Source organism: Nematostella vectensis, chromosome 15 (assembly GCF_932526225.1).
Source record: "Nematostella vectensis chromosome 15, jaNemVect1.1, whole genome shotgun sequence".
Taxonomy (NCBI): domain Eukaryota; kingdom Metazoa; phylum Cnidaria; class Anthozoa; order Actiniaria; family Edwardsiidae; genus Nematostella; species Nematostella vectensis.
The window spans coordinates 10,278,071-10,303,191 of record NC_064048.1 but is presented as its reverse complement, the minus strand read 5'-3'; the positions used below and the strand labels follow the sequence as shown (position 1 = coordinate 10,303,191).

Genomic DNA, 25,121 nt, shown 5'->3' with positions numbered 1-25,121 from the left:
GTTTGAGTGTTCATTACACTGGGTACCAGAGGCTAGCTTGTTTACTGACTTGCCTGTCTTGGCTGTGTGTAGCTAACAGGCGAAGCGACCCCTTTCTCATAGCCAAGACCGGTGTAGTTGGCGGTGTTTATAGTTATAGTTGACGGTGAGGGACCGACCATTTGATATCTGACGGGAAGGGTAAGGGACGGGCCATTTTATACCTGACAGGGAGGGTAAGGGACCGACTATTTGATACCTGACGGAGAGGGTAAGGGACGGGCCATTTTATATCTGATGGGGAGGGTAAGGGACCGACTATTTGATACCTGACAGGGAGGGTAAGGGACCGACTATTTGATATCTGACGGGGAGGGTAAGGGACCGACCATTTGATATCTGACGGGGAGGGTAAGGGACGGGCCATTTTATATCTGACGGGGAGGGTAAGGGACCGACTATTTGATACCTGACAGGGAGGGTAAGGGACCGACCATTTGATATCTGACGGGGAGGGTAAGGGACCGACCATTTGATATCTGACGGGGAGAGTAAGGGACCGACTATTTGATATCTGACGGGGAGGGTAAGGGACCGACCATTTGATATCTGACGGGAAGGGTAAGGGGCCGACCATTTTATATCTGACGGGGAGGGTAAGAGACCGACCATTTGATATCTGATGGGGAGGGTAAGGGACCAACCATTTGATATCTGACGGAGAGGGTAAGGGATGGGCCATTCGATATCTGACGGAGAGGGTAAGGGATGGGCCATTTTATATCTGACGTGGAGGGTAAGGGACCGTCCATTTGATAGCTGACAGGGAGGGTAATGGACCGACCATGCATTTGATATCTGACAGGGAGGGTAAGGGGCTGACCATTTGATATCTGATGGGTAGGGTAAGGGACCAACCATTTGATATATGACAGGGAGGGAAGGGACCAACCATTGAAATCTGACGGGGAGGGTAAGGGACCGACCGTTTGATATCTGACGGTGGGAGGGACCGACCATTTGATAGCTGACATGGAGGGTATGAACCGATCATATGATATCTGACAACGAGGGTAAGGGACCTACCATCATGCTCGATTGTTTTCTTGAATGCGTGCCTTTTAGCCAAGGATTGCTTGCTCTAGTTTTCCTCAGATATTTCAACTAGCTCAATATTCCTTTGTGGTCCTTATCTGTGACTTACCATCAGAAATCACGAGCCTTTTTGAGTGGCAAACTTCAACCCCAAGTAAACACAGATAATGCCAGAAAGTGTCAACTGATCTTGCCGCTGAAAGCCAGCACGTGCAGAAGTTTTCCACTCTAATGCCACTTGATTTCTTAGTGCAAGTCCCCCATTCATTGCTCCACAATAATAAGATAACAGTTATGATCATAAAAATATTATCATTATCAATAATAAAAAAATGAATTATGTAATATATTTTAAGAGAAGATTTTAAGGTATTATCTAAAAAACCTTTTGATCAGCTCTCGAACTCTAAACAAGTCCTTTTTGCCCTATCATCATAATCATCATCGTAATCATCATCATCATCATCATCATCATCATCATATCGTCTTTTGTAAGTTTACTATTTATTTTAGACAAGTGTTTATTAGTGTCATGGAAAGGTCTTCATATTAATGTAGGAGAATGTGGGTTTACTGGATAACTTTGAAAAGGTTTTTATAATAGCAATAATGAGCCACATTTCATTCTATTTATAACCCCACATTTTTCTTACCCTGAAAGAATTCCCTCCCCAGCTTTTAGTTTGTTACAAGCGTTAACATGAATTAAACCTTTGGATAACCAAAAAAAAACGTGTGTCAGATGTTATAAAGGTGAACACAATGCACTCACAGACTACCTTCCATTCAAATTTGTTGCAGTTCTCTATTTTTAAACTATTGGCTTATGGGTATTGTTTTAAAACAAAACCATTAGGGGGAAAAATAAAACTGCATCTCGAGCCCAATACCAATACTATTTTGAGTTTAATACAACTAGTCATGTTCAACTGCTGCTGCCTTTAAAGAAATGTAATGCAGTTGCCAATATTAGCGCCTGATAATTCTACCACTAAAGCAATTATGGCGCATCAAGTGAAAGGAAACCGATTTTGTAGAGGCCATGAGCTGCTAGAGAAAGGAACGAATCCAACCGATGACAAGTGTTCAATCATAGTTTACTCTTACTGGATAAATAGAGAGTAGCCAACAAACCAGATCACAGGAATCATGGTTGAGTGTATTTGTTTCTATAGTATAATGATTAATAGTAACTAAACACCTAAATCAAAATGCTTACTCAGCCAAATCATTGCACTGATGCTTACTTATATCACTAGAACGTGAAAATGTCTTGCCACATTTATCACATTCAAATGGTTTTTCACCTGAATGGACCCTCAGATGCTCTTTTAAGTTATAGTTACGTGCAAAGCACTTGCCACACTCACTGCATTTATGTGGCTTTTCACCAGAATGAACCTTAAGATGCCTTGACAAGCTATTAGAAAAAGCAAAGCTTTTACCACATTCATCACACTTGTAAGGTTTTTCACCAGAATGACGTCTTATATGCTCCTTCAAGTTCCCAGAATGTGTGAAGCATTTGCCACAATGATCACATCTAAAGGGTTTCTCATTAGTATGAAGCCGAAAGTGTTTATCACGGTTACTGGAGAGTGAAAATTTTCTGCCACATATATCACATTTATATGGTTTTTCTCCAGAATGAACTCGAAGATGCTCCACCAATGAACTGTTATGTGAAAAACACTTGCCACATTCATAACATTTCAAAGGCTTCTCGCCAGAATGAATCCGCAAATGTTCCTTTAAGCTATAATTGGATGTGATACACTTTCCACATTCCTTACATTGGAATAATTTCTTGTCAGAAGATTTTTTGGGCTTCTGTGAATCAGAACAGGTCTCCAGCAGCTTTGATGCTTCTATTACTACACTTTGAAAGTCAAGCAACTCTGGCTCATCTTTAACCTGCATATCTTGGAGGTCTTGTTGATTAAATTGCCTCGAGGATTGCTTTTCATCAAACTCATGCATATGGTCTTCCCTCTTAAATTCCATCATTCACAACAGACCCTAAACTGCAGCTAAAAAAAACTCTAAAAAAAGATATATATTTATTATTAAACACCAAATATAAATACTTGAGTAACCATTTTATTGATAAATATTATATTTTACTTTATAAACTTAATAATAATAATCAGTTTATTACCCATTATCATAGTCTAGGACTAAATTACATGGGTGGTCAGCAAACATATAGGAATTTATACATATTTGTAAGTGAAAAAAAAAAAAACAAAGAGCTATAGCTTTGCAGAGCTATAGAGCTTCAGTGGTTTTTACCCATGCTTACATGCGGGCTTGTCGTGTAGTCGCAAAGGCGGTTGACGACAACTTTTTGTCAAACAACTGTACAGGGGCGGTAAGGGGGGACCCTGCACATTTCACGAGTTTCAAAAATCAGAAAATCATAAACTGACGACAAGTACTAATTTATACTCAGAAATCACGAGATCACTTTGACTCTTAGAGGCAACTTTTTTGGCAGAAAACAGACAGCTTTTCCCCCGGTAATTACCGGGCCCGTTAGGGTACCGGGAGAGTTTACGGGATACTTTACCGGGTGAGGAAGAGCGTTTCTCAAAGCTATCGGTAGGGTCCCGGTTGTTTACGGTTCCCGATAAGTAAATTAATCAATAAAATCGTAGATTTGTCGATGTCTGTAGACAATTAGTACCCTAAACACTGCTGTGGCATTGGCACTCTTCGAAAAAAAGACAAAGAACAAGTAGATAAAGTCTCATTTTGTAGCAAAACTTCCAACACCTTCGCACAGCTGTTTACATTTTTTTAGGCGCACTGTGACAGCTAAATGTCAAATCATTTGACAGAAAAGAAACCTGATTGGTTGATAGGGAATCCCATAAAATGATGTTAGCCGTGATTGGGTAACTTCTTATCCGGCAGTGGAATGGTTTCCTCAGGTGATGAAAACTCACTACAACTCGACACAACTTGAAAATGGCGAGACTTAATCGGAAAAAAGCACCATATTGGGTATTTCAACTTGGCTAATTCAAGACGAATAGTTGATCTTTAAATTCAGCTGAAAATATTAAGGAAAAACATCGTTTTGGGTATCAATTTTCGCATTAAGTAATTCCCTGTAAGTTAATGGGAGCTCTTGAGCTCCCGTAAGTTACCAGGCGAGTTACTGGGATTTTTTCCGGACCCGAAAATAGCGGCCGTTTTGAGAAACACCCATAAAGTTTATCGGGGGCTTACCGGGTGACTTTCCAGGTTTATCAGGGCTTTTGAGAAACGACCCCCTGGAAACAATACAGAACACAATGCAATGTGCTATGGCAACCGCTGAGACTATTGTATTCTGTTTTGTGTCCAGGCCCCGACCGCGCTCAGGGGATGGACTAGCAGCACCCTGAAAGATAAATTACGACTTTGCAGCGAATTTCGACTTTCTGGTCTTTTGGATTATTTTCTTTAATTGATGTGTTTAGAAACTATTCTAATTGATGTGTTTAGAAACTATTCTAAACGCATCAATAGATTTTGAAGGGAAAAGCTGTCCGTTTTCTGCCGAAAATGTTGCCTCGAAGAGTCGAAGTTGTGATTGCCAGGGCGTGGAGCTTCCTACCCTGTTGTATTTTATTACGAGTGGGGAGGAGGTGAACCGAGATGAGGGAGGAAAATCGCCTGAACCGTTATGAATCACGGCTAAAACGGAACCAGATCAATCTATGACAACAGCTTCAAGAAATTGGCTTTAAACACAAGTTGGGAAAACAAATTAAAAATATTATTCGATACACGAACATTTTGTCTGGTTTGCCCTTGAGTATATAAATGGATTCTCTCTCGCACTTGCTAGGATTCTAAATAGGAGTGATAAATAAAGCGCTAAGCTATGATAAAACCGACCTTTGAGATTCTTCTGGATGCTGGTTTCCCGTCCGCCGTTCTCCTGTTTATGCGGTCGAGCTTCGCTTCCATCACCCAGGTTGCCCGACAGTGCTGAACGTATGCGCATGCGCGTGATCTGGCGAAAACAAGCACAATCGTAGTGTTGAAACATTCGAGAAAAGGTACGAAAGGCTGACTTCAGTCGCTGATTTAACTAACCGTACAGCATTAAAACCATACTGTACAAAAGATGACAGATTTGTGTGATAATGAAGGAGTCATAAAGAAAATTATAGCCTTAGGTTTGGTCTAGTTTTCTTAGCATTCGCCAAAATGTGACATGTCGCCGGTAAAAAGCCGCCATTACCAAACAAAAAGGCTGGTATAACCGCGCGGTACTGGAACTAGTCTTGCGTTTTTCAGCACTGGCAGGTTGCCCTTGGTCGTGAGAGGACTGGGAACTAGTCTACTATCGGTTACGAACTTATCACACGAATGGTGGCGAGTTCCGAACCTTTTCCCGAAAAATTCGCTGAACCAAAGACTGCCAAAAATACAAATTACGTTCACATGAAGACATAAATCGTCGCTAGAACAACCCATATGTATACGTTTTTCCTAGGAGGTTTTATATTAACAGCACTGGCTTGATAGTCTTGGATTTATAAAAAAGGGCTGTCTGATTTATGGAACCGATCACATTGTTTACAGCAGGCATCGTTTCCATAACTCAGATTGACCTTCTCTCACTTTTACTTACTTTTATTGGGGCTTGAAATTATAAAGGTAAGTCTATTTATCCAGGTCCTTTTTTTTTTAGATTTTACTGTTTATTTCGAATTCACAACAGCTGAAACTTACTCACATCTCATTTAAAATTTTGATTAAAATTACAGTTTTTGTTATGATAAATTGTGCAAGCATGACTGTCCCGCGGGTGAATCCCGAGATCTGGAATAAGCTCAACAACTATAAACGAAAGGCTGACATAAAGCTGGCCAATGTCCAGCAAAGCCTTCAAAAGGCCACGTTCAGCATCCTACAATGCTGCGATAACCTTCACACGGAAGGGGCAAAGGGCGCCGCCTATGAAGTGAATAAGTTGCAGGCGATAGATGCCATGAGGTTGTTGGGCCATGCCATCGCCGAACTTTCTAATGTTCGGCGGGAGCAAATAAAGCCTGCCCTAAACAGGGATTACTACTCCCTTTGTACACCACATGACCAACAACAACACTTGTTTGGCGAAGATCTGGCAACTCTTGATTGGCGAAGATCTGGCAAAACAGATCAGAGATGCAAAGGAAATGAATAGCATAGCTAAAACTCTTGGGGCCGTTAAAACCTTTGACAAGTCATCAAACAGCCGTCAGGGCGGCAGGGGCAAACACGGGAAACCCTCATATGCCCGATTCAACCAGAGTGGAAACCGTGACAAGCCTTTTTTGTACAAGAGTGCGGGACGGAATCAGACGAAGGCAAGGAAAGAAAAGAACTGATTCACCGTCTCGCAGACGAGATTACTTCTGACAGAGAACTCCTTACCACTGTCAAAGGGGCAATTATCAGTTTTGATGGCAGGCCCTTTAATATGCCACGGCCGAATATCACAATCTCTAAGGCAGAATCACTTATAATCGACTCAGAAATCTCAAAAATTTTAAAGAAAGGCGTAGTTGAGCCGACATACCACTCACCAGGGAAATTTATTTCCAATATCTTCATCCGTCCTAAAAAGGACGGTGGCCATCCTATGATTCTTAACCTCAAAGGTTTGGACGAATATATGACCACTTCAAAATGGGCACTTTGACATCAATTCTGAAACTGGTTGAGAAAAAATGCTACATGGCTAGCTTAGATCTTAAAGATGCGTATTTTTCGATAGCGGTTGACCCCCTCGTCATAATCTTCGATTTGTTTGGGGCGGCCTTCCAATTTACGTGTCTGCCAAATGGATTGGCTTCATGCCCGCGGGTATTTACTAAATTATTAAAACCCCCACTAGCGGCGCTCCACAATATGGGTCACATTGTAGCTAGCTACATTGATGATTTATTCCTGCAAGGAAACACGGCTGCGCGTTGTGCAGCGAATGTCATCGACACCTTCACTATTTTTGATAACCTTGGTTTTGTGATCCACCAAGACAAACCCGCTTTCATTCCCTCACAACAACTTGTTGTTGTTGTTGTCACAACCTTTTGCACTCCAAGAGTATCACAATTCGGGAACTCGCATGTGTTATTAGAAAAATTATATCCACATTTCCTGAAATGATGTATGGACCGCTCTACTATCGATCTCTTGAACAGGACAAAACTAAGGCATTGGCCGCTAACAAAGGCAATTTTGATAAAAATCTCAGTCTATCGGCGGACGCTAAAGCAGAGCTTGTTTGGTGGGAAAATAATGTGGTCAACAACTTTAATCTTATTTTCCAAGGGAACTCCTTCCTATACCTTGACCACTGACGCGTCTAATATAGGCTAGTCTTTACCGACAAAAGCACAGGGGGGACATGGTCTATTGATGAACAAAAGTACCATATTAATTACCTAGAGCTACTAGCAGTTCTACTGGGGCTCAAAACCTTTCGTAAGGACCTCCACAATGTGCACATCAGGGTTATGATTGATAACACTACCACTATTCCAGTAGTGAATCATATGGGCACGAGCCACTCCACTGAGCTTAACATCCTAGGACCTACTATTAAATAATAGCCCATCTCCATATGCCCAGGTTCCTAAAATGTGTATCTTTATTTTTATAAAATATTTTTCATCGTTACAACAGATCTTGGTTAATGTGTATGTTGAATATACTAAATTGGTGTGTTATTTCTGTGTAGTTCATGACACATCTTTCCTATACAACTATTTTGTGTAACTATTCAATAACAAAGGCAACCTAAATTTCCCTAACAATGCAGTTTATTTTTCCATCATTGTGAAAACATTTTAAAAAGATGAAACAATAAACAATCTATACAACAAGGGTTTTCTGATTCCTATATTTTTAGAAAAGGGAACAGGCCCCCATACCCCTAACTCTCCCCTGCTTGGATTTGGGAGTTCCATCCAATATTAGGAAAATGCAGATAATAAAATAAAGATGATTTAATGCATCCTTGAAATACAAACTTACACTCCCATGGCTCTCATATCTGTATTAGCCTTCACTTTATATCTTACTTCCTCCTTGAGACTGCCTCCAGTAGAATTCCAATTGTTGACTAGGACATATATATTTTGTAATGCACTGTCATCAGTGTTGTTCATATATGATACAATGTGAGGATGACTATAGGCATGCTGCCTAATCAACTCAAACAACAAGTAGTTTTTATTAATGTTTTCATGCTGTTATTTACACTGAATTACACTTTATATTTTGGGAATATCTTCAGGTACAGTGCTTACATGAATGATATTGTAAACTGCAAGATCAGTCTGTGCATGTAAAGCACACTTGATCATGCCTTATCCAGTTATTTACAATAAACAAATATTAACATTGTACTGGTAGTGGAGAGCTGGTAGTACGAGTGGTGGTTTGAGGAGATGCATTGGAACTTTGGCTTCAAACTTTGTGCACTTGGATAGGTCTGTGATTGAAATGTAAATAGGTCAAAGATAAAGTGACAAAAGGAAGAAAAGCAATTATTATATTCGCTTTATTTACAACACATGATCTAAGTGCAACAATCAATGTTTTTTTTACAGGCATTAGCTTATTCTATTTTTAAGAGATCTCACGCATTGCCTAACAAAACTTGAATGCCATTTTTTTCACTGAGAAGCGGAATGGTTATTATGAATACTATAGCAAAGAATCGATGCAACTTGGGTAAAGATTGAGAAAAGCACTTCATAAGCGGATAAGTCTTTGAAAAATGTACAACTCAAGTGCCAAAAAACTTGGACTTTATCCTTGGACTTTAGAAGCGAAATACGAGCGACGCAAATGAAGTTGTGCTCTCGTTTGTTTACATTACGTCGTCGGTTATCTAAAACCCGTAAGAGAGAAGGACTTACAGGTTTCTCTCTTTTCAACAATTTTGAGGATTTAATGATGAAATAAAGCCACAAACATGCCTAAGTCCGAACGGGGAAACTTTAGTACTCACGTAAAAGGGGGAAAAAATCCATTCTATTTACGATGGAGATGTGTATTTTCTGCTGTAAAACATTGTACTTTTTATGCTTCAGATACCGCTGCATTTTAAAACATTTCTGATTACAAAAATACCAAATTATTACTTACTTGCACTGTAGCTCGACTCATTTTCTGGTTTGTCGGGAGCTCCGTGAAACACGTTCGCACGCTTTGAAGTCTCGACTGATTTGATAATAATAACAACAACAATAATAATAATAATAATAATAATAATAATAATGATAATAATAATAATAATAATAATAATAATAATAATAATAATAATAATAATAATAATAATAATAATAATAATAATAATAATAATAATAATAATAATAATAATAATAATAATAATAATAATAATAACTTTATTCCAATAAATACCAATATACTAATACAGGTATATTAGGATAATATACAAAGTAGGTTGGCTTATATGCCTATCCTCTATTCATAATATTTAATTACATCATCACAAAATTTCAGGACCAGGCTCGTAATGGAGTCATCTGTTAAGCTCATAATATACAAGAAAAAGGTCTTTTGGCCTTAACAGTTTGAAAGAGTTATTGATTGCAAATAGATCATTAAAAAATACTCGACGTATATCATTGACATAGTCGCATTCCATTAAGGTATGGTACTGATCCCCAACCTTATTTTTTTCACATTTTTCACAAATCCTTAATTCATAAGGTAAATTTTTATAGCGGCCTGTTTCAATTGCTAGTTATCTAGTCACAGATTGTCGGCGTCTAACATTAGCTTCTGATAAATATTTTTTCTAGTTTAAAATTTGTCTTGATCTTGCAATAAGTGCGTAGCTTTCCACTATTTTGATTTAACTGTCAGGGGCGTACGCAGGATTTTAACTAGTTGCAGTCATAGCATTCAGAAGCTGAATGAGGGCGTGGCCCCTCATCCCGCATTCCCGTGCAGATTTCGTAGCTCCTGCTTTTGGGCTTGAAATTGGCTTCAATGCGTCAGACTTTTGAGATTATTAAACGATCCTCTGTCATCCTCGATCTAAAATAGGACTTCAGTGGTACCAAACGACATAACAATATGTTTGGAAATCATCTGTAGACTACCATGATTAAGAAAATTATAGTTTTTGTTCTCATCATATATATAAAACTACCTACATACAAATGAATGAGTAAAGATTTGATTTTCCCCCTCGTTATGCAAATAAGATCGCCATTTTTTTTTTTTGCAGTCCAGTGACTGCAGGCCTATAGGCTGCGTACGCCCCTGACTGTGCCTTGGTTTTCCAAAATGTTGCATAACTTTTATATAGAGATAGAGATGAGATAGATAGTTTATTGAATAAAATCCTCGCAACCCAAGGGTTGAATTATGAAATTATTTACACTAAAATTATTTACAGGGAAACTAATAGAAGTATATAAAATCTAAGTAAAACGGGAGGAAGCATTCTTAATTATAAAACTATTGCCAAAACGGCCGCTCTTATACCTTGGAACATTAAAAAGGCGTTTACGTCTCAGAGAAATGTTAGCATCGTTCACAGGTGGTAAGAGCTTATTAAGCTTACAGGCTTTGTTGCTAACGATCTTGTCGAAGAGGGTATCGGTCAGAGACTGGCGACGGTCAGCTAGACTGACAAGTTCTGCCTCCGCTAAGGCCTCCTCGTACGGGCAGTATGGATATATAATGCGTAGCCCGCGGCGTTGAACTTGTTCTAGTGAATTAGATAGGTAGCTTGGAAGACTATCATGATAGACTGGGCAAGCATATTCCGTGATAGGCCTGACACAAGTGCGGAAAAAACTAACTAGTACGGACTTGCCAAGGCCTGAACGTTTAAGCTGACGCAGACCGAACATGCGCTTTTTGCACTTTGTAATGATATCATCAATGTGATCGTTCCATTTGAGGTCACAAGAAATATGGAGACCTAAAATTTTAGCACATGAAACCTTTTCAATTTCAACTTCGTTTACAACTATTGGATCGAAATAAGTGTCACTAGTGCTAAAACTTATCCTCATTTCCTTGCACTTGGACTCATTGAGCTGGAACTTGTTTGAGGCAGAGCTGCTGGCCAGGGAATCAACAGCCGCTTGAATGGTGCTGACTTTGGACTTCGGGACTGTTTCGGAAATTGTCGTGTCATCAACGTATTTCCACAACTCAGTGTCGGCGATATCGAGGTCATTGATCATCGCTATGAATAGCCAGGGGCCCAATTTTTTCCCTTGTGGAACTCCGGCTGGGACCACGCCCCATTCAGAAAGGCAATCCTGTCCCAGTTTGACGCGCTGTTTTCTGCATGATAGGAAATCAGTGATCCAGGCGATTATTGCGTCAGGGATGTTGAAGGTGCGCAGCTTTGTTAGTAGAATGTTATGATCGATAAGATCAAATGCTTTCCTGAAGTCAAACAGGACAACCCTTACAGTAGCCCCGTTGCCATCAGTTGCCTGGTTCCATGAATGGACCATACTAATCAGGGCTTCAGTGGTGCTAGAACCGGGAACAGTGCCGAACTGCCTTGGATCGACTTTAGCGAGAACTGCTGGCTTCACGTGATTCTCAACAACGAAGTCCTCGGCCACCTTTGAGAGAATCGGCGTCAGGGAGATGGGACGAAGGTGTTTGTTAATATCATGCACTGGCTTTTGCTTCGGAACAGGAGCAACATCCTCGTGTTTCCAGGACTGAGGGAGCCTGCCCTCAGCAAAAGAAGTGTTGATAATGCTTGTGACAGCCGGCGCCAAGAGGTCAGCGTTTTCTTTGAGTAACCATCCGGGGACACCATCTGGGCGAGTAGCTTTAGTTGTATTAAGCGACGACAATTTCTTTAGAACACCAAGCTCCGTAACGGAAGGCGAATCGGTGGGTGGAATAGTTGGAGAGGCGTCAGCGCACAGCGGAGTGAAAAAAGCCATTGGCGCAAGGAACGCCTCGTTGATTATATTAGCGAGAGAAGCAGGATCATCATCTGATCCAGTGTCGATATGCTTCAGAACCGATCGTGTATCTGAGCGCACAGCAGATTTCATGCCGCTCAATGATTTCACTTCACTCCACCATTTGCGCGGTTCGCAGTTCCTGAGGTGTTCGACCTTCGAGGTGTAGTATTTTTCCCGACACGACTTGCGCAGGCGATTAACATGGTTGCGCAGACGTTTGAATTCAGCGTGGTCGCCCTGGGCAAAGGCTGACTGACGCTCACTAATTAGATATTTCAAGTGATCTTTGATCTACGCTGGTTCACTGCTAACTAACTTTTTCGACATAACAGGCATAATAAAGTCCATGCCAATCTTCATGATAGTTTCGAAGATTTGGCACTTCTCCTCGCATGAGACTTTGGATCCTACCAAGAGGTCAGTGTTTACTTCTTCCAGGTACTTCTGCATAGCAAGACACGCTTAGTTGATCTTAGATCACGTGACTTGAGCAAGACTTTGTTATCTGGAAACTTCTGTCTAGCCACGGGTTGGACTTCAACAGAGTCATGATCGGAGAGACCAAAAGGAGGACGCTTTATCGGAACTTCGTAAAATGCACTGAGGTCGGTAAACACTAGGTCTAATTTGTTGTTACCACGAGTCGGGAATGGGACGATTTGTTTGACACCGTAGGCGTTCTTTATACGGGTCATGCCCAGCTTGTTATAATCGCCAAGTAAAATAACTCCACAGTCAGTGAACTGAGCTTCCACTATCGACATCGATTCATGCAAGTAAGCAAGAATCAATGGATCACTTGAACTCGGAGGATGGTAAACAGTTCCAATTATAATAGACTGTATGCCCCTTGGGAGTCGCGGCAGCCAGATCTGGACCCACAAAACTTCGAAATTATCGTCCATAATATCCGTTAGGATCTTGAAACGAATATGATCCCGAACGTACATACAAACTCCCCCATGTTCGGTAGACTCTCTATCCAGTCGTATGATATTGTAGCCAGAGATTGAAACGAAGTCGTCTGGAATGTGAGGTTTAAGCCACGATTCTGTAATACAGACGAAGTCCAGATTTGCATTGTAAATGAAGCCCGAACTTCGTCAATCTTTGGCGAGAGAGACAGTATAGTACTTTCTTAATATATTTTCCTAGGGTATGAATTTGTTGGCCTTCAATATCTATTTCCTGTAGTGTCTTTAAATCACACCAAACAAATAGGTAATTGATAAACGTTACAGATTTGATTGACAGATTTTCCGGAGCTTTCCTAGGGAGCTCCCTTTTATAGTGCGCGTGCGTGTTTAAGGTAATTCCCTTGAATTGCACTGCGCACCCCTTCTGCGCATAGTTAAGCGCACTGTTTGTTCGAATTTTCTAGTATTAAGTGCGCGCGCACAGCAAAAGGCGCGCGTTTTTTTACTTAAAATCGCTTTGACAGAAAAACGAAGTCGGTTACCCCCATTTTTTATTTGCTCAAATAGTAAAATATATACGGAAAAATGATATACTAAAAGAAGAAATAAAGTTGGGTTGTAGAAGTTTTGTTATTTTTCTTAAGCCGTAAAAATACTTCAAAATGGCGCTTTTTACCGTATGAATAGTGACGAAAACAATGTCTTCTAGTGCGATCTCTTAAAATATGATTTGTTTTGAACATTAGCTACTACGGGTTATTGTTTAGGAGATCGGATTTTGGCAGCTCGACAAACACAACTTAATTTTCTAAAGACTAGGCACTCTTTTTGAAAACTAAGAGCTGGGATTTTTCCTTGCGCTATCAGTAAAAACGCGTCAACTCTACGCCCCTCTGTTGTGAAAACGAGGTCGGTACCCCCATTTTTTATTACATTTTTTGAAAGCCCTTAACTTGAATATTGTTTATGCCAAGTTAAAAAAAATTCTGGGTTGTAGAACTATTTCAAGGGAATTACCTTAATTAATGACATGTAAGTATACAAAAACTGAAATTAATTTTGAGATGTGGGTCAGTTTCAGCTGTTGTGAATTTCGAAATTAACAATAAAATCTAAAAAATTACCTGGATAAATAGACTAACCTTTATAATTTTAAGCCCTAATAAGTATCAGAAAAAGTGAGTGAGAAGGTCAATCTGAGCTGTAAACAATGTGTTCGTTTCCATAACTCAGACAGCCCTTTTTCGTATATCCAAGACTATCAAGCCAGCGCTGTTAATATTAAACCACTCCTAGCAACCCTCAACCCTCTTTCGTGACCTCTCCGCCGCCCCAGCACTTATAACCGACTCGTATGGGGCGTACGGCATAGTCAAAACCAGCCCCTGACGCCACCCTTAATGGTGGTACTCGCCCTTGTTATACCTGCTGAAACCAGGTATTGGCAGTAAAAGTGGAAACTTCCGCAAAATTTAGCGCTGTACAAATTTGCTTATGTGCTCTAACCGTCCGCCTTTAATGGGCTCCCTGTGTGCTCCCGAATTATGGCGCCAACATCCGGGAGCTCTACTACGCGGTCGCCCGGGAAACGTTAGTCGGCAAAGACCGTCAAAATATCGAGAAGACTCAAGACATCCAAAAAATAACAAGTTTCAATGGCGGAAAAAGACAGTATCGCCAAGTTACAGTTCTCCTAGAGCTCTTTATGCTTTAAGGAATAAGATTTTATCCAAGGAACTGTGGAATCCGTTCTAATTTTGCGTGGAAACTTGAGCTATGCAGAACGGGCGCGCGCGGAGCTCAAACCACAACATGTCGATGCCTAAATCTCCGAGCGGGAGGAGGATTATTTCTCCTCGTTCACCTCAGTCTGCGGGACTAAGTTACCCAAATATCAAACAGAGAGGGTATTACTCTGATATACTGGCCGAGGGTGCTGGAAATGATGTCACGGTGAGATTTATTTTTTTACGTCAAAAGTATCCAATGACCGTAAAAGTTTTGGTCAAAGTTTGTCGTTTTTTTGGCTTTTATCACGAATAATAGCTAGAAATCCTTTTCATTGTCAGAAATAAATACGCGTGTGCTACAGTGTAGGAGGGGCCCGGTGGCCGTAGACCAAAGAGTGGCAATTGTACAGATTTCCGTGCCTATTTCTCCTGAATCTGTCGCTTTGTTTGGGAAACAATCCTTTACAGCTCTTACCTAGAGAGCCTGATACAGTTCTGTATATATTTTAGAATGTTGCCATTGGCCCATCTGCATCGCAGAGTACTTTATGGAAAGCCGCTAAGGTGAAACATACACCTAAAGGTAGGCAAAAGTAGCCAAATAATTCATGTACCTAATATAAAATTATACGACACTCGTAAACCATGCAGACTGAATGGTCAAGGACCCATGTGTTATTAGAGGACACATGCACTATTGGCGTCAGCATGTGAGCATGCTTTTCCTAGAACTAGTTTTTAATGTAAGAAAACACTGTATAAAAGCAAATAGATCTCTTTTTGGGGGGGGAGGGGGGTGGGTGGGGCCTCTCCCGATGCACAAAATGCTTGTTGTCACAAACAACAGTCACACAACTCAATTGCGTTTCATTGCATGCTTTGGTATCCATGACACATTGTGACATCTGTACATCTTATTAGAGGATAAACACATGCATGAATGAGAAAATGCAAGAATCTTGTTTTAAATATCAAGAGTACCGAGTCCACCATACAGTAAAGCTGCCAGAATCGATATAAATGTCAGATTAACAGCAAACTATCTGCTTTGCCTAAACACAACTCAACTACAAGTAGCTTAGACTTTCTTTCAAGTCACTTGAAAGCTTGCTGAATCAATTTTAAACCTAATTCCACTATTTTCTCTTCCTTCTTGAAGTGAACACGTTCAAGGGACCTGATAATGAAGAGGCTTTCATAAATGTATTAAAGGAGCAACAGCATGGACCAACAAGTGCTCCCGTCACAGTCTCTGTAAGTACATTCTGTTTTTAAGTCGTTCAAAGCTTGCTTTATGATTGAATGATACTACAGTCTGGGAGCAACTATACAATACAGGATGAACAGCGGACTTGCGATCATGTACTGTTTGCGTGGCAAACTAGTGTGCGCTCAATTTTTTTAGCGGCAAAATAACAGCAACTAAAAGCAACTTATCATATAAAGATAAGAAAGACCTTGCACCTTGATTTCTATAGAACAGCTCAAAAAATACAATGGATATGCAAATAAGTTTCGACATGGCCCTGAATTCTATAGTTTAGCCGTTGTCTGTGCTAGCCATGGTTGATAAGGCCAAGTTGATTGCTTTATCTTTATTTGCAATCATTTCCATTAAATTGGCTCATTACAATGTTTGAATTTATTTTGTGTATAAGGTATTCAGCTCTCAAATGCCATACTATTTTTATACCACAGGACTTCCCCACCCAGGCGTGGGCTCCTAAAGTTCAGCTTCCTTACAAAGCAGAGATGGGACAAGTTCCTAGAAAAATTGAGATTGAAAGGTACACTAGATATACTCTTTGTGGGTCATCTTACTTAGTCTTTGTATATATACAGCCCATAGTCTTGAGGGTAGTCTGTGTGAATGCACCCTCCACGCAACCTATATATATTGATGATTATTCTTCTTGAAAACTCTTGTCAACTCAAGCAAGGCAAGTGCAACTTTGTATGTAATATCCTTCACAATAATTGGGCTTCTGTTGGACCTAGATGGGGAACCTTAAAAAGGCCTACACGCCTGTCATACTAAATGTGATTGTGTCAACTTTTCAGACGGAAGAGGATATATGCCAAGCAGGACATTAACAATCTTCTTGAAGAGTTTGGTGTCAACACGGGTGATCTGATGCCACGGGAAGACTACAACATGTCTGTTAACCTAACAGGGATGACCAATGGTGACGTTGCCCCATTCCCATCATTCCTCCCGCTGCACATATTTGATGACACTGAGTATGACACTCGCACCTCAGAAGAATGGATAAATCTTGGAATGACAGATGGTGTGAGAAAACCTGTTCCTGGGAAAGCGCTCTTACCAACAGGTATGTAATACACCGATAAGTATAATGCCAACAGCTATGTATAAGTAATGTCAAAGGTATGTATATAATTGATGCCAACAAGTATGCATAAAGTTATGGCATCATGTATGTATATAATTTTAATGGCACCAGGTATGTATGAGTAATGCCAACAGTTATGTATTAGTGATGTCAAAGGTATGTTTATGATTGATGCCAACAAGTATGTATAAAGTTATATGGCATCATGTATGTATATAATTATGATGGCACCAGGTATGTATGAGTAATGCCAACAGTTATGTAATTAATGCCTGTAGAGCCCACAAATGTAATAATAAATTACCCACAAATATAATAAACCCACAAATGTAATAATAAATTACCCACAAATGTAATAAACCCACAAATGTAATAATAAATTACCCACAAACGTAATAAACCCACAAATGTAATAATAAATTACCCACAAATATAATAAACCCACAAATGTAATAATAAATTACCTACAAATATAATAAACCCACAAATGTAATAATAAATTACCCACAAATGTAATAAACCCACAAATGTAATAATAAATTACCCACAAATATAATAAACCCACAAATGTAATAATAAATTACCCACAAATGTAATAAACCCACAAATGTAATAATAAATTACCCACAAACGTAATAAACCCACAAATGTAATAATAAATTACCCACAAATATAATAAACCCACAAATGTAATAATAAATTACCTACAAATATAATAAACCCACAAATGTAATAATAAATTACCCACAAATGTAATAAACCCACAAATGTAATAATAAATTACCCACAAATATAATAAACCCACAAATGTAATAATAAATTACCCACAAATGTAATAAACCCACAAATGTAATAATAAATTACCCACAAATGTAATAAACCCACAAATGTAATAATAAATTACCCACAAATGTAATAAACCCACAAATGTAATAATAAATTACCCACAAATATAATAAACCCACAAATGTAATAATAAATTACCCACAAATATAATAAACCCACAAATGTAATAATAAATTACCCACAAATGTAATAAACCCACAAATGTAATAATAAATTACCCACAAATATAATAAACCCACAAATGTAATAATAAATTACCCACAATTGTAATAAACCCACAAATGTAATAACAAGTGACCCACAAAAAGTAAAAGCATTGGTCTTATGGCTCTACCTGGGAAGGGACTGATGAAGACATTTTTGAACAATCAGCCCAAAAATATATTTTCAACGAACCTTGCCGATCGTGTTTGGTCTATTTTCACAAAATGACGGACAACAATGCTCACCATAAATTGCATACAACTTCTCTTGAATTCAGTTAAAGAGAAGCCAATTGCAGTGTAAATTTCTTACTACATCAGAAAATAACAGTAAAAAAGTATAACAGATAATCACAAATCTGCTCCAAAGCCAACCGTAAAACCGTGAATTGAGTGATTTCCCCTTTTGCAAAAAGTGACACAAACACCATATAGTATCCATCCATATACAGTATAAGGACGCATTTTCTACTAAAGTGAAACTGAAAAGAGTTACTCCAGCTTGTAATCTCGATATTTATTTGCCATGGCTGATGGTTACAAAAGACAACCATAAAAAGTTTTGTGAAATAATTTTGATCCTATCAGACCCCGTCCCCACCTATCCGTTTTCAACGCAGCCTTTTTGTTACGGATACGGGTATCATCCACACGGAAACGCAAAAACGAGGACCGAAAACGGAACGATTTGAAAACGGTATCCAGAGTGGAACAAATTTGAAAAGGTACCCTTTCGGTGCTTTTATTTATTGCTTTTGATTCCAGGAAAAGTAAATGATGGTATCAAGGAATATGAGTGGCTGGAAGTTGGTGCCTTAAGCTATGACAAGGGAAGTGAGCTCTTCCTGGTCCAGATAGTCGGCACTGATGGATTGCAGCACAATGTTGTTCCTGAGGAGATAAAGGTCAGGGCACGGATGACCAGCAACGATGAGAAACCACCAACCAAGAAGAAAAAGAGGTTGAACACTGAGAGTCAGTTCAGCGTGCCAAGGATTAGAGTGCTGTTTAATGCAGAGGACCCAATGGTATGTTACTAACTGTCTTTAATGATTCCTTGTATTATTTTGGGTGTACATTAAGTGCTTAAATAAGCAGCTCCCCTAAAATAAGCAACTCGCCCATGTTTAAGCTCCTCCCTCCAAAAGTGCTTTACCTTTTCTCTGTGTAAAATTTCTGTGCAGGTTGTTTGAGTACAGTGTATGTACAATTTTTTTGAGTGTCAAAACTGAGAGCATCACATGCCAGAGCATACACATATACATTTTAATTTCCACCCATACAGTCCTTGCCCTATCATCACACCATAATGTGACAGACCCATTGAATAGCTTGAAACCTTTTTAGGTGTTTGCTGAGAGAGTTGCCAAAGCCTTTGCTCTTCGCCGTGAGACAGAGGCCCTCCTTCGGTATAATCTCTACATTGACTGCATGCCTATGGATGGAGTCCCAAGATTGGACAGCAGCTCTATTGACAGGATGGTGAACTGGGCCAGAGACACACGAACACTTCGCAAGGACGACAAGTAAGGAAAATCATGATAATTAATAAGTACCTAGGGATAATCTAATGTTATACAAAGCGACATTTATTGCAGCATAAAAAACATTAGGAATATGAGCAAACTTTGCAAGGAAAACAAGTAAGATGAATCTATCTACTGTACATGAGAGAGGCAAGAAATTAATTTAGAAAAATATAAATTAAGAGAAATCTAGTTTAGAAATTACATAACTGAAAGATACATAGAGATAAACTTACATTATGTTATGCAAGCGATGCAAAGTGATTACAGGAATAGTTAAAATGCATACAACTCAAGCAAAATGGATATTATCTTTCATCTATAGATACTTTGTTAATAACGGAAATATAAGTCGATTTCTCAGATTTTAATATAACGTGAAAATTTAGTTTTGAAACGAAACCATTTCGTTTCGACCGAAACCATCAGTCTCTGTGAATGACTTAGTCACGTGATGACAGAGCAGCATATGGCAACCACCACCCCTCTCCTCCGTTCCTCGATGGTTGTGACCTAACGATCTGTCGTCCTCGGTAGGGATACATTATGCTAAACAAGGATGACAAGTAAAGAAAGTTTTTCATTGTATGTGCTTTTTCCAAAGCCTTCTAGAGTATTCTAGAGTACTTGTAGCATACTATCGCTCTTTACAATACCCTCATACATCTTTGTTGTATCCATAGCCTTGAAGAGAATGTTCGTCTGCTGTGTAAGGAGGTTCAGATTGACTTTGCACGCAGCATGAACAGGATAACATTTGACCGGGTGGTGTCATCCAGCCCAGACCAGTACCCTTATGTCACAATACAGGAGGTTGAGCCAGAGGTGGTCCCAGAAAGAGGTTAGAATTATTAAGGTCCAGGAGAGGACTTTGAAGTATTTGAAGGAGTTGGGTTGGGACAAATTTAAGACTGTATTTGTTTTTTTGTATGGCTGTTACTATTTTACTTATGGGAAAATCTGGGAAGGGTTTTCTTATTGCACACATTCCATTACCTTGTCACACTTAATTTTCGTGATGTCAAAATTTCGCGATTTTAAGATGGCAATATTTCGCGACACTTTATCTATGCGATTTCACTATTTCTGTAAAATCCAGGTCACTTTATTATTGCGATTTTGTTATTTAGAGACAATAAAACCAAACAAATTGTAACAAAAAATTAGTATCCATAAAAATCTATAAATACAGTCCAATGGCCAACCCCTTAGGGTACTATGTGCATTAGAGGACTAGATAGATTGTGGTGTTTCACCCAAAGGCTTTTTTGTACTCAATTTTCAAGCATACCAATTTTGGCAACACTTTATTTTCGTGTCATTTTATTTTCGAGAATCTTTTAAAATTACAAAATTTGTGAAATTAAAGTTACACGAAAATAACGTATAATAGGGTACATCAATCTGTACAGGCAAAGGTGTAGCTTGGCCCTGTTACTATAGCAATTCCACTCTTGAATTTTGCAAATAGATTATAGCAAACAACTATAGGAAGATTTATTTAGGAGTTTTGCTACCTTATCTTACTTTATAACAGCTTTGTGCTATTTCCCTTTCCTTTGCTATCTTATCATGACAACCACACTTTTTCAGGATTCTTTCCAGATGTCCCAGCTTACCCTTTTGATGAAAAGTTTGATAACTTTGCATTCAACTCGCTTCTGACGCGCAAGGAAGCCATTCTTGCCATGGGTAAAGTTATAACTGAGTGCAACAAGGTGTCACAGATGTCAGTCTTCCAAGTACCAGTCACCAAGAGCATGAAGCTGGAAGAGTTTGAGCAGACGCAGTCACAAGTTAGCTCCCAGGTATGCTGTGGGGAATTCATATATTAGCTAAGTTAGCAAAAAAGTTTAGTGTGGTTGGTATTATTTTGAAATTTTATAGGATTTTAAAATTTTATAGAAAAAACATACTAGTAAACAATAATTACATACTACTAGTAAACCAAATCTCGTTCGAGTTGCTGTTTTTGCTTTACGCCCCGTAATTTCATTTAATAGTTATTATTATGTCAGATTTCTTTCTCGCCCCGAAATTTTGTTTACTAGTATGTTTTTTCTATAAAATTTAATTCTATAAAATTTCAAAATAACACCACTAAACTTTCTCACCCCCAATTTCATTTACTAGCACTAGTAAGTTAATTTGCTAACTTAGCTAATATATGAACTCCCGTATGCTGTTGATTCCTATGCTATTAGACAAGGAGGACAATTATTGTGTAACCAATCATCTCTCAGTACTTTGTTAAGTTTTTAAAATGATTACAACAAGGCAGAAAGTATTAATTTGAAACAATTGCTACAACTACAAAGAAATGTTATTGAAAAGTATTTGAAATCTTGAATTGGGCATTGTCAGTTTGTCTTGGATAGTTACACTCTGTTTCTGCAGCTACTCAACAAACATATCAAGGGAACAAAAGCCCTAGCCCTTGCCCTATCCACAGCCCTGTAATGATGATCCATTTTCCTGTGCGATGTGATGATGTACCTCCTCATGCTGTTCTTATCATTTATCAAACTCTCCTAAAAAACTTCTATATTCCCATCACCCTCAGGTGCAGATCTTCCTGCGTGACAGCTGGTTGAACACCCTACGTACTGCCATCCGCAGCAGCCTCATGGATGTGGGTAAAGGGTGGTTCAACATGGATGAGCGTAATTGGGAGGTTTACAAGATATCCAAGCTATCTAAGTTCATGGAGCTTGTGAAGTTCGCCATGCAGGTACATATTAACATGTCCTGTTAGTTATCTAAACAGCTTAAAGCTGCATTGTCACCAGTTTACTTCAGGTTGATTACAATCTCTGATTATTTTTAACAGAAAACTCAAAATATTTTAAAATTGTAAAAGCAGTGTGTCTATTTGAAGTTTATTCGATGACATGACTGATAATTTAGAGAGTATATGGCCTGTCAAATAGTGCAGATTCTAATAGATTCTTTTGTCTCTTTTGGTTGAGGTTTCCCTCTGCCTTTCAGAAGTAAACTGCTGACGATGCAGTTTTAATCTTATCAACTATTGTGATTGAAAAATTTGATGCAACTTAAGAGGTTAATTGATAACATCAAATTGATTGCAACTTAGTATCTACTTATTTTCATGTCCACAGGACTCTTTGCGCTACCTGGTCCAGGACTCTTTAGCTGCCTTCACCAATATGATCCTGGATGCCTGCTGCAGTGTCATTGACATCCCAGAAGAGCTGGACTGGGGCACAGACATTCTCAACAGTCCTTACAAGTAATAACACACAGAAGTTGCTCTAAGTTCCCTGACCTTCTTGCTTAGTGTTACCAGACACTCCTTACAAGTAATAAGAGAAGTTCCCCTGACCTCCCCCCTTAGTATTACAACACGCTCCTTACAAGTAATGAGAGAAGTTCCCCTGACCCACCCCCCTTAGTATTACAACACACTCCTTACAAGTAATGAGAGAAGGTCCCCTGACCTCCCCCCTTAGTATTACAACACGCTCCTTACAAGTAATGAGAGAAGGTCCCCTGACCTCCCCCCTTAGTATTACAACACGCTCCTTACAAGTAATGAGAGAAGGTCCCCTGACCTCCCCCCTTAGTATTACAACACGCTCCTTACAAGTAATGAGAGAAGGTCCCCTGACCTCCCCCCTTAGTATTACAACACGCTCCTTACAAGTAATGAGAGAAGTTCCCTGACCCTTCCCCCTTAGTATTACAACACACTCCTTACAAGTAATTAGAGAAGTTCCCCTGACCTCCCCCGTTAGTATTACAACACACTCCTTACAATTAATGAGAGAAGTTCCCCTGACCTCCCCCCTTAGTATTACAACACACTCCTTACAAGTAATTAGAGACGTTCCCCTGACCTCCCCCCTTAGTATTACATCACGCTCCTTACAAGTAATTCGAGAAGTTCTCCAGACCTCCCCCCTTAGTATTACAACACACTCCTTACAATTAATGAGAGAAGTTCCCCTGACCCACCCCCCTTAGTATTACAACACACTCCTTACAATTAATGAGAGAAGTTCCCTGACCCTTCTCCGTTAGTATTACAACACACTCCTTACAAGTAATTACAGAAGTTCCCCTGACCTCCCCCGTTAGTATTACAACACACTCCTTACAAGTAATGAGAGAAGTTCCCCTGACCTCCCCCCTTAGTATTACAACACACTCCTTACAAGTAATTAGAGAAGTTCCCCTGACCTCCCCCCTTAGTATTACAACACACTCCTGACCTCCCCACTTAGTATTACAACACACTCCTGACCTCCCACTTAGTATTACAACACACTCCTGACCTCCCCCCTTAGTATTACAACACACTCCTGACCTCCCCACTTAGTATAACAACACACTCCTGACCTCCCCACTTAGTATTACAACACACTCCTGACCTCCCCACTCAGTATTACAACACACTCCTGACCTCCCCACTTAGTATTACAACACACTCCTGACCTCCCCACTTAGTATTACAACACACTCCTGACCTCCCCACTTAGTATTACAACACACTCCTGACGTCCCCACTTAGTATTACAACACACTCCTGACCTCCCCACTTAGTATTACAACACACTCCTGACCTCCCCACTTAGTATTACAACACACTCCTGACCTCCCCACTTAGTATTACAACACACTCCTGACCTCCCCACTTAGTATTACAACACACTCCTGACCTTCCCACTTAGTATTACAACACACTCCTGACCTCCCCACTTAGTATTACAACACACTCCCGACCTCCCCACTTAGTATTACAACACACTCCTGACCTACCCACTTAGTATTACAACACACTCCTGACCTCCCCACTTAGTATTACAACACACTCCTGACCTCCCCACTTAATAGAATAGTAACCCTTGCTCCACAACCCCCCTCCCCCCTCCCGCTTAGTATCACTACACAGTCCTTACAAGTAATAAGATACAGTAGTAACACTTGCACCACCGCCCCCTCCTCCCCCGCTTAGTATAATTACACTGTCCTTACAAGTGATAAAATAGTAACACTTGCTCCAATGACCTTCCCTCTTATGTACTTTTGGTGTGGATAATTAATTAATAAATAATGTGGTCAATTTCACATTTTGAACAAGAAATCAAACAAAAAACATTCAAAATTAAGCGTCTTTGGACGAAACTACAATTATTCAACTTTAAAATTGTATATAGTTTGCTGGTATTTGATTTAATTAAATTTGTTCATTAGCCATTTTTGCTGATGATCGATGTTGGGTCTCCATGGTGCATATGGTAGTGAAATTTTTTTTACATTAATTTTTTATTTGCTTTCAGACCCAAGAAGAATGCGCTGTTTATGCTGGACCTCACTATTGACAAAGGCATGGTGGCCTACAACACAGAACTTGATGCATTCGGCCGGACAGTCATCACACTCTTTGACAAGGGCATTATAGCAACTAAGGTAATGACAAAATATTCCTCCTCTGGAGGGAATGGTACTATAGGACCTTTGATGCTAGGTACCAATATTGG

The 25,121-nt window shown here is 39.5% G+C and overlaps 2 protein-coding genes and 1 long non-coding RNA gene across 6 annotated transcripts in view; 1 reads left to right on the top strand and 2 right to left on the bottom strand.

The window, feature by feature from the left end:
- Positions 1–2,152: 2,152 nt before the first annotated feature.
- LOC5514511 (gastrula zinc finger protein XlCGF49.1) lies at positions 2,153–5,208 on the bottom strand. Of its 2 annotated transcripts, XM_048723035.1 has the most exons (3): positions 5,164–5,190; positions 4,963–5,080; positions 2,153–3,116 (listed from the first exon to the last, which is right to left on the bottom strand). In XM_048723035.1, exon 3 carries the CDS (start codon positions 3,079–3,081, stop codon positions 2,290–2,292), a length of 792 nt encoding a protein of 263 aa, XP_048578992.1. In that variant the 5' UTR covers positions 3,082–3,116; positions 4,963–5,080; positions 5,164–5,190; the 3' UTR covers positions 2,153–2,289. The 2 variants fall into 2 exon arrangements, with proteins under 2 accessions (XP_048578992.1, XP_001634723.1); XM_001634673.3 differs by having other exon boundaries at positions 4,963–5,208.
- A 3,066-nt stretch (positions 5,209–8,274) lies between these two features.
- LOC116619377 lies at positions 8,275–9,295 on the bottom strand. Its single transcript, XR_004296659.2, has 2 exons — positions 9,214–9,295; positions 8,275–8,554 (listed from the first exon to the last, which is right to left on the bottom strand). It is a non-coding gene; the product is annotated as an uncharacterized LOC116619377 (long non-coding RNA).
- Positions 9,296–14,532: 5,237 nt separating this feature from the next.
- LOC5514541 (dynein axonemal heavy chain 1-like) overlaps positions 14,533–25,121 on the top strand; it is a 61,589-nt gene continuing 51,000 nt past the window's right edge. For 2 of the 3 annotated variants that reach the window (XM_048722575.1, XM_048722574.1), the window contains exons 1-12: positions 14,533–14,914; positions 15,202–15,274; positions 15,851–15,945; positions 16,390–16,478; positions 16,753–17,024; positions 18,860–19,122; positions 19,442–19,620; positions 20,304–20,461; positions 21,214–21,428; positions 22,184–22,351; positions 22,740–22,870; positions 24,921–25,050. In XM_048722575.1, the coding sequence (XP_048578532.1) occupies positions 14,738–14,914; positions 15,202–15,274; positions 15,851–15,945; positions 16,390–16,478; positions 16,753–17,024; positions 18,860–19,122; positions 19,442–19,620; positions 20,304–20,461; positions 21,214–21,428; positions 22,184–22,351; positions 22,740–22,870; positions 24,921–25,050 (1,950 nt within the window). In that variant the 5' untranslated portion in view covers positions 14,533–14,737. Of the gene's footprint in view, positions 14,915–15,201; positions 15,275–15,850; positions 15,946–16,389; positions 16,479–16,752; positions 17,025–18,859; positions 19,123–19,441; positions 19,621–20,151; positions 20,187–20,303; positions 20,462–21,213; positions 21,429–22,183; positions 22,352–22,739; positions 22,871–24,920; positions 25,051–25,121 lie in introns of those variants that run through there. The other variant, XM_048722576.1, reaches the window with a different exon arrangement.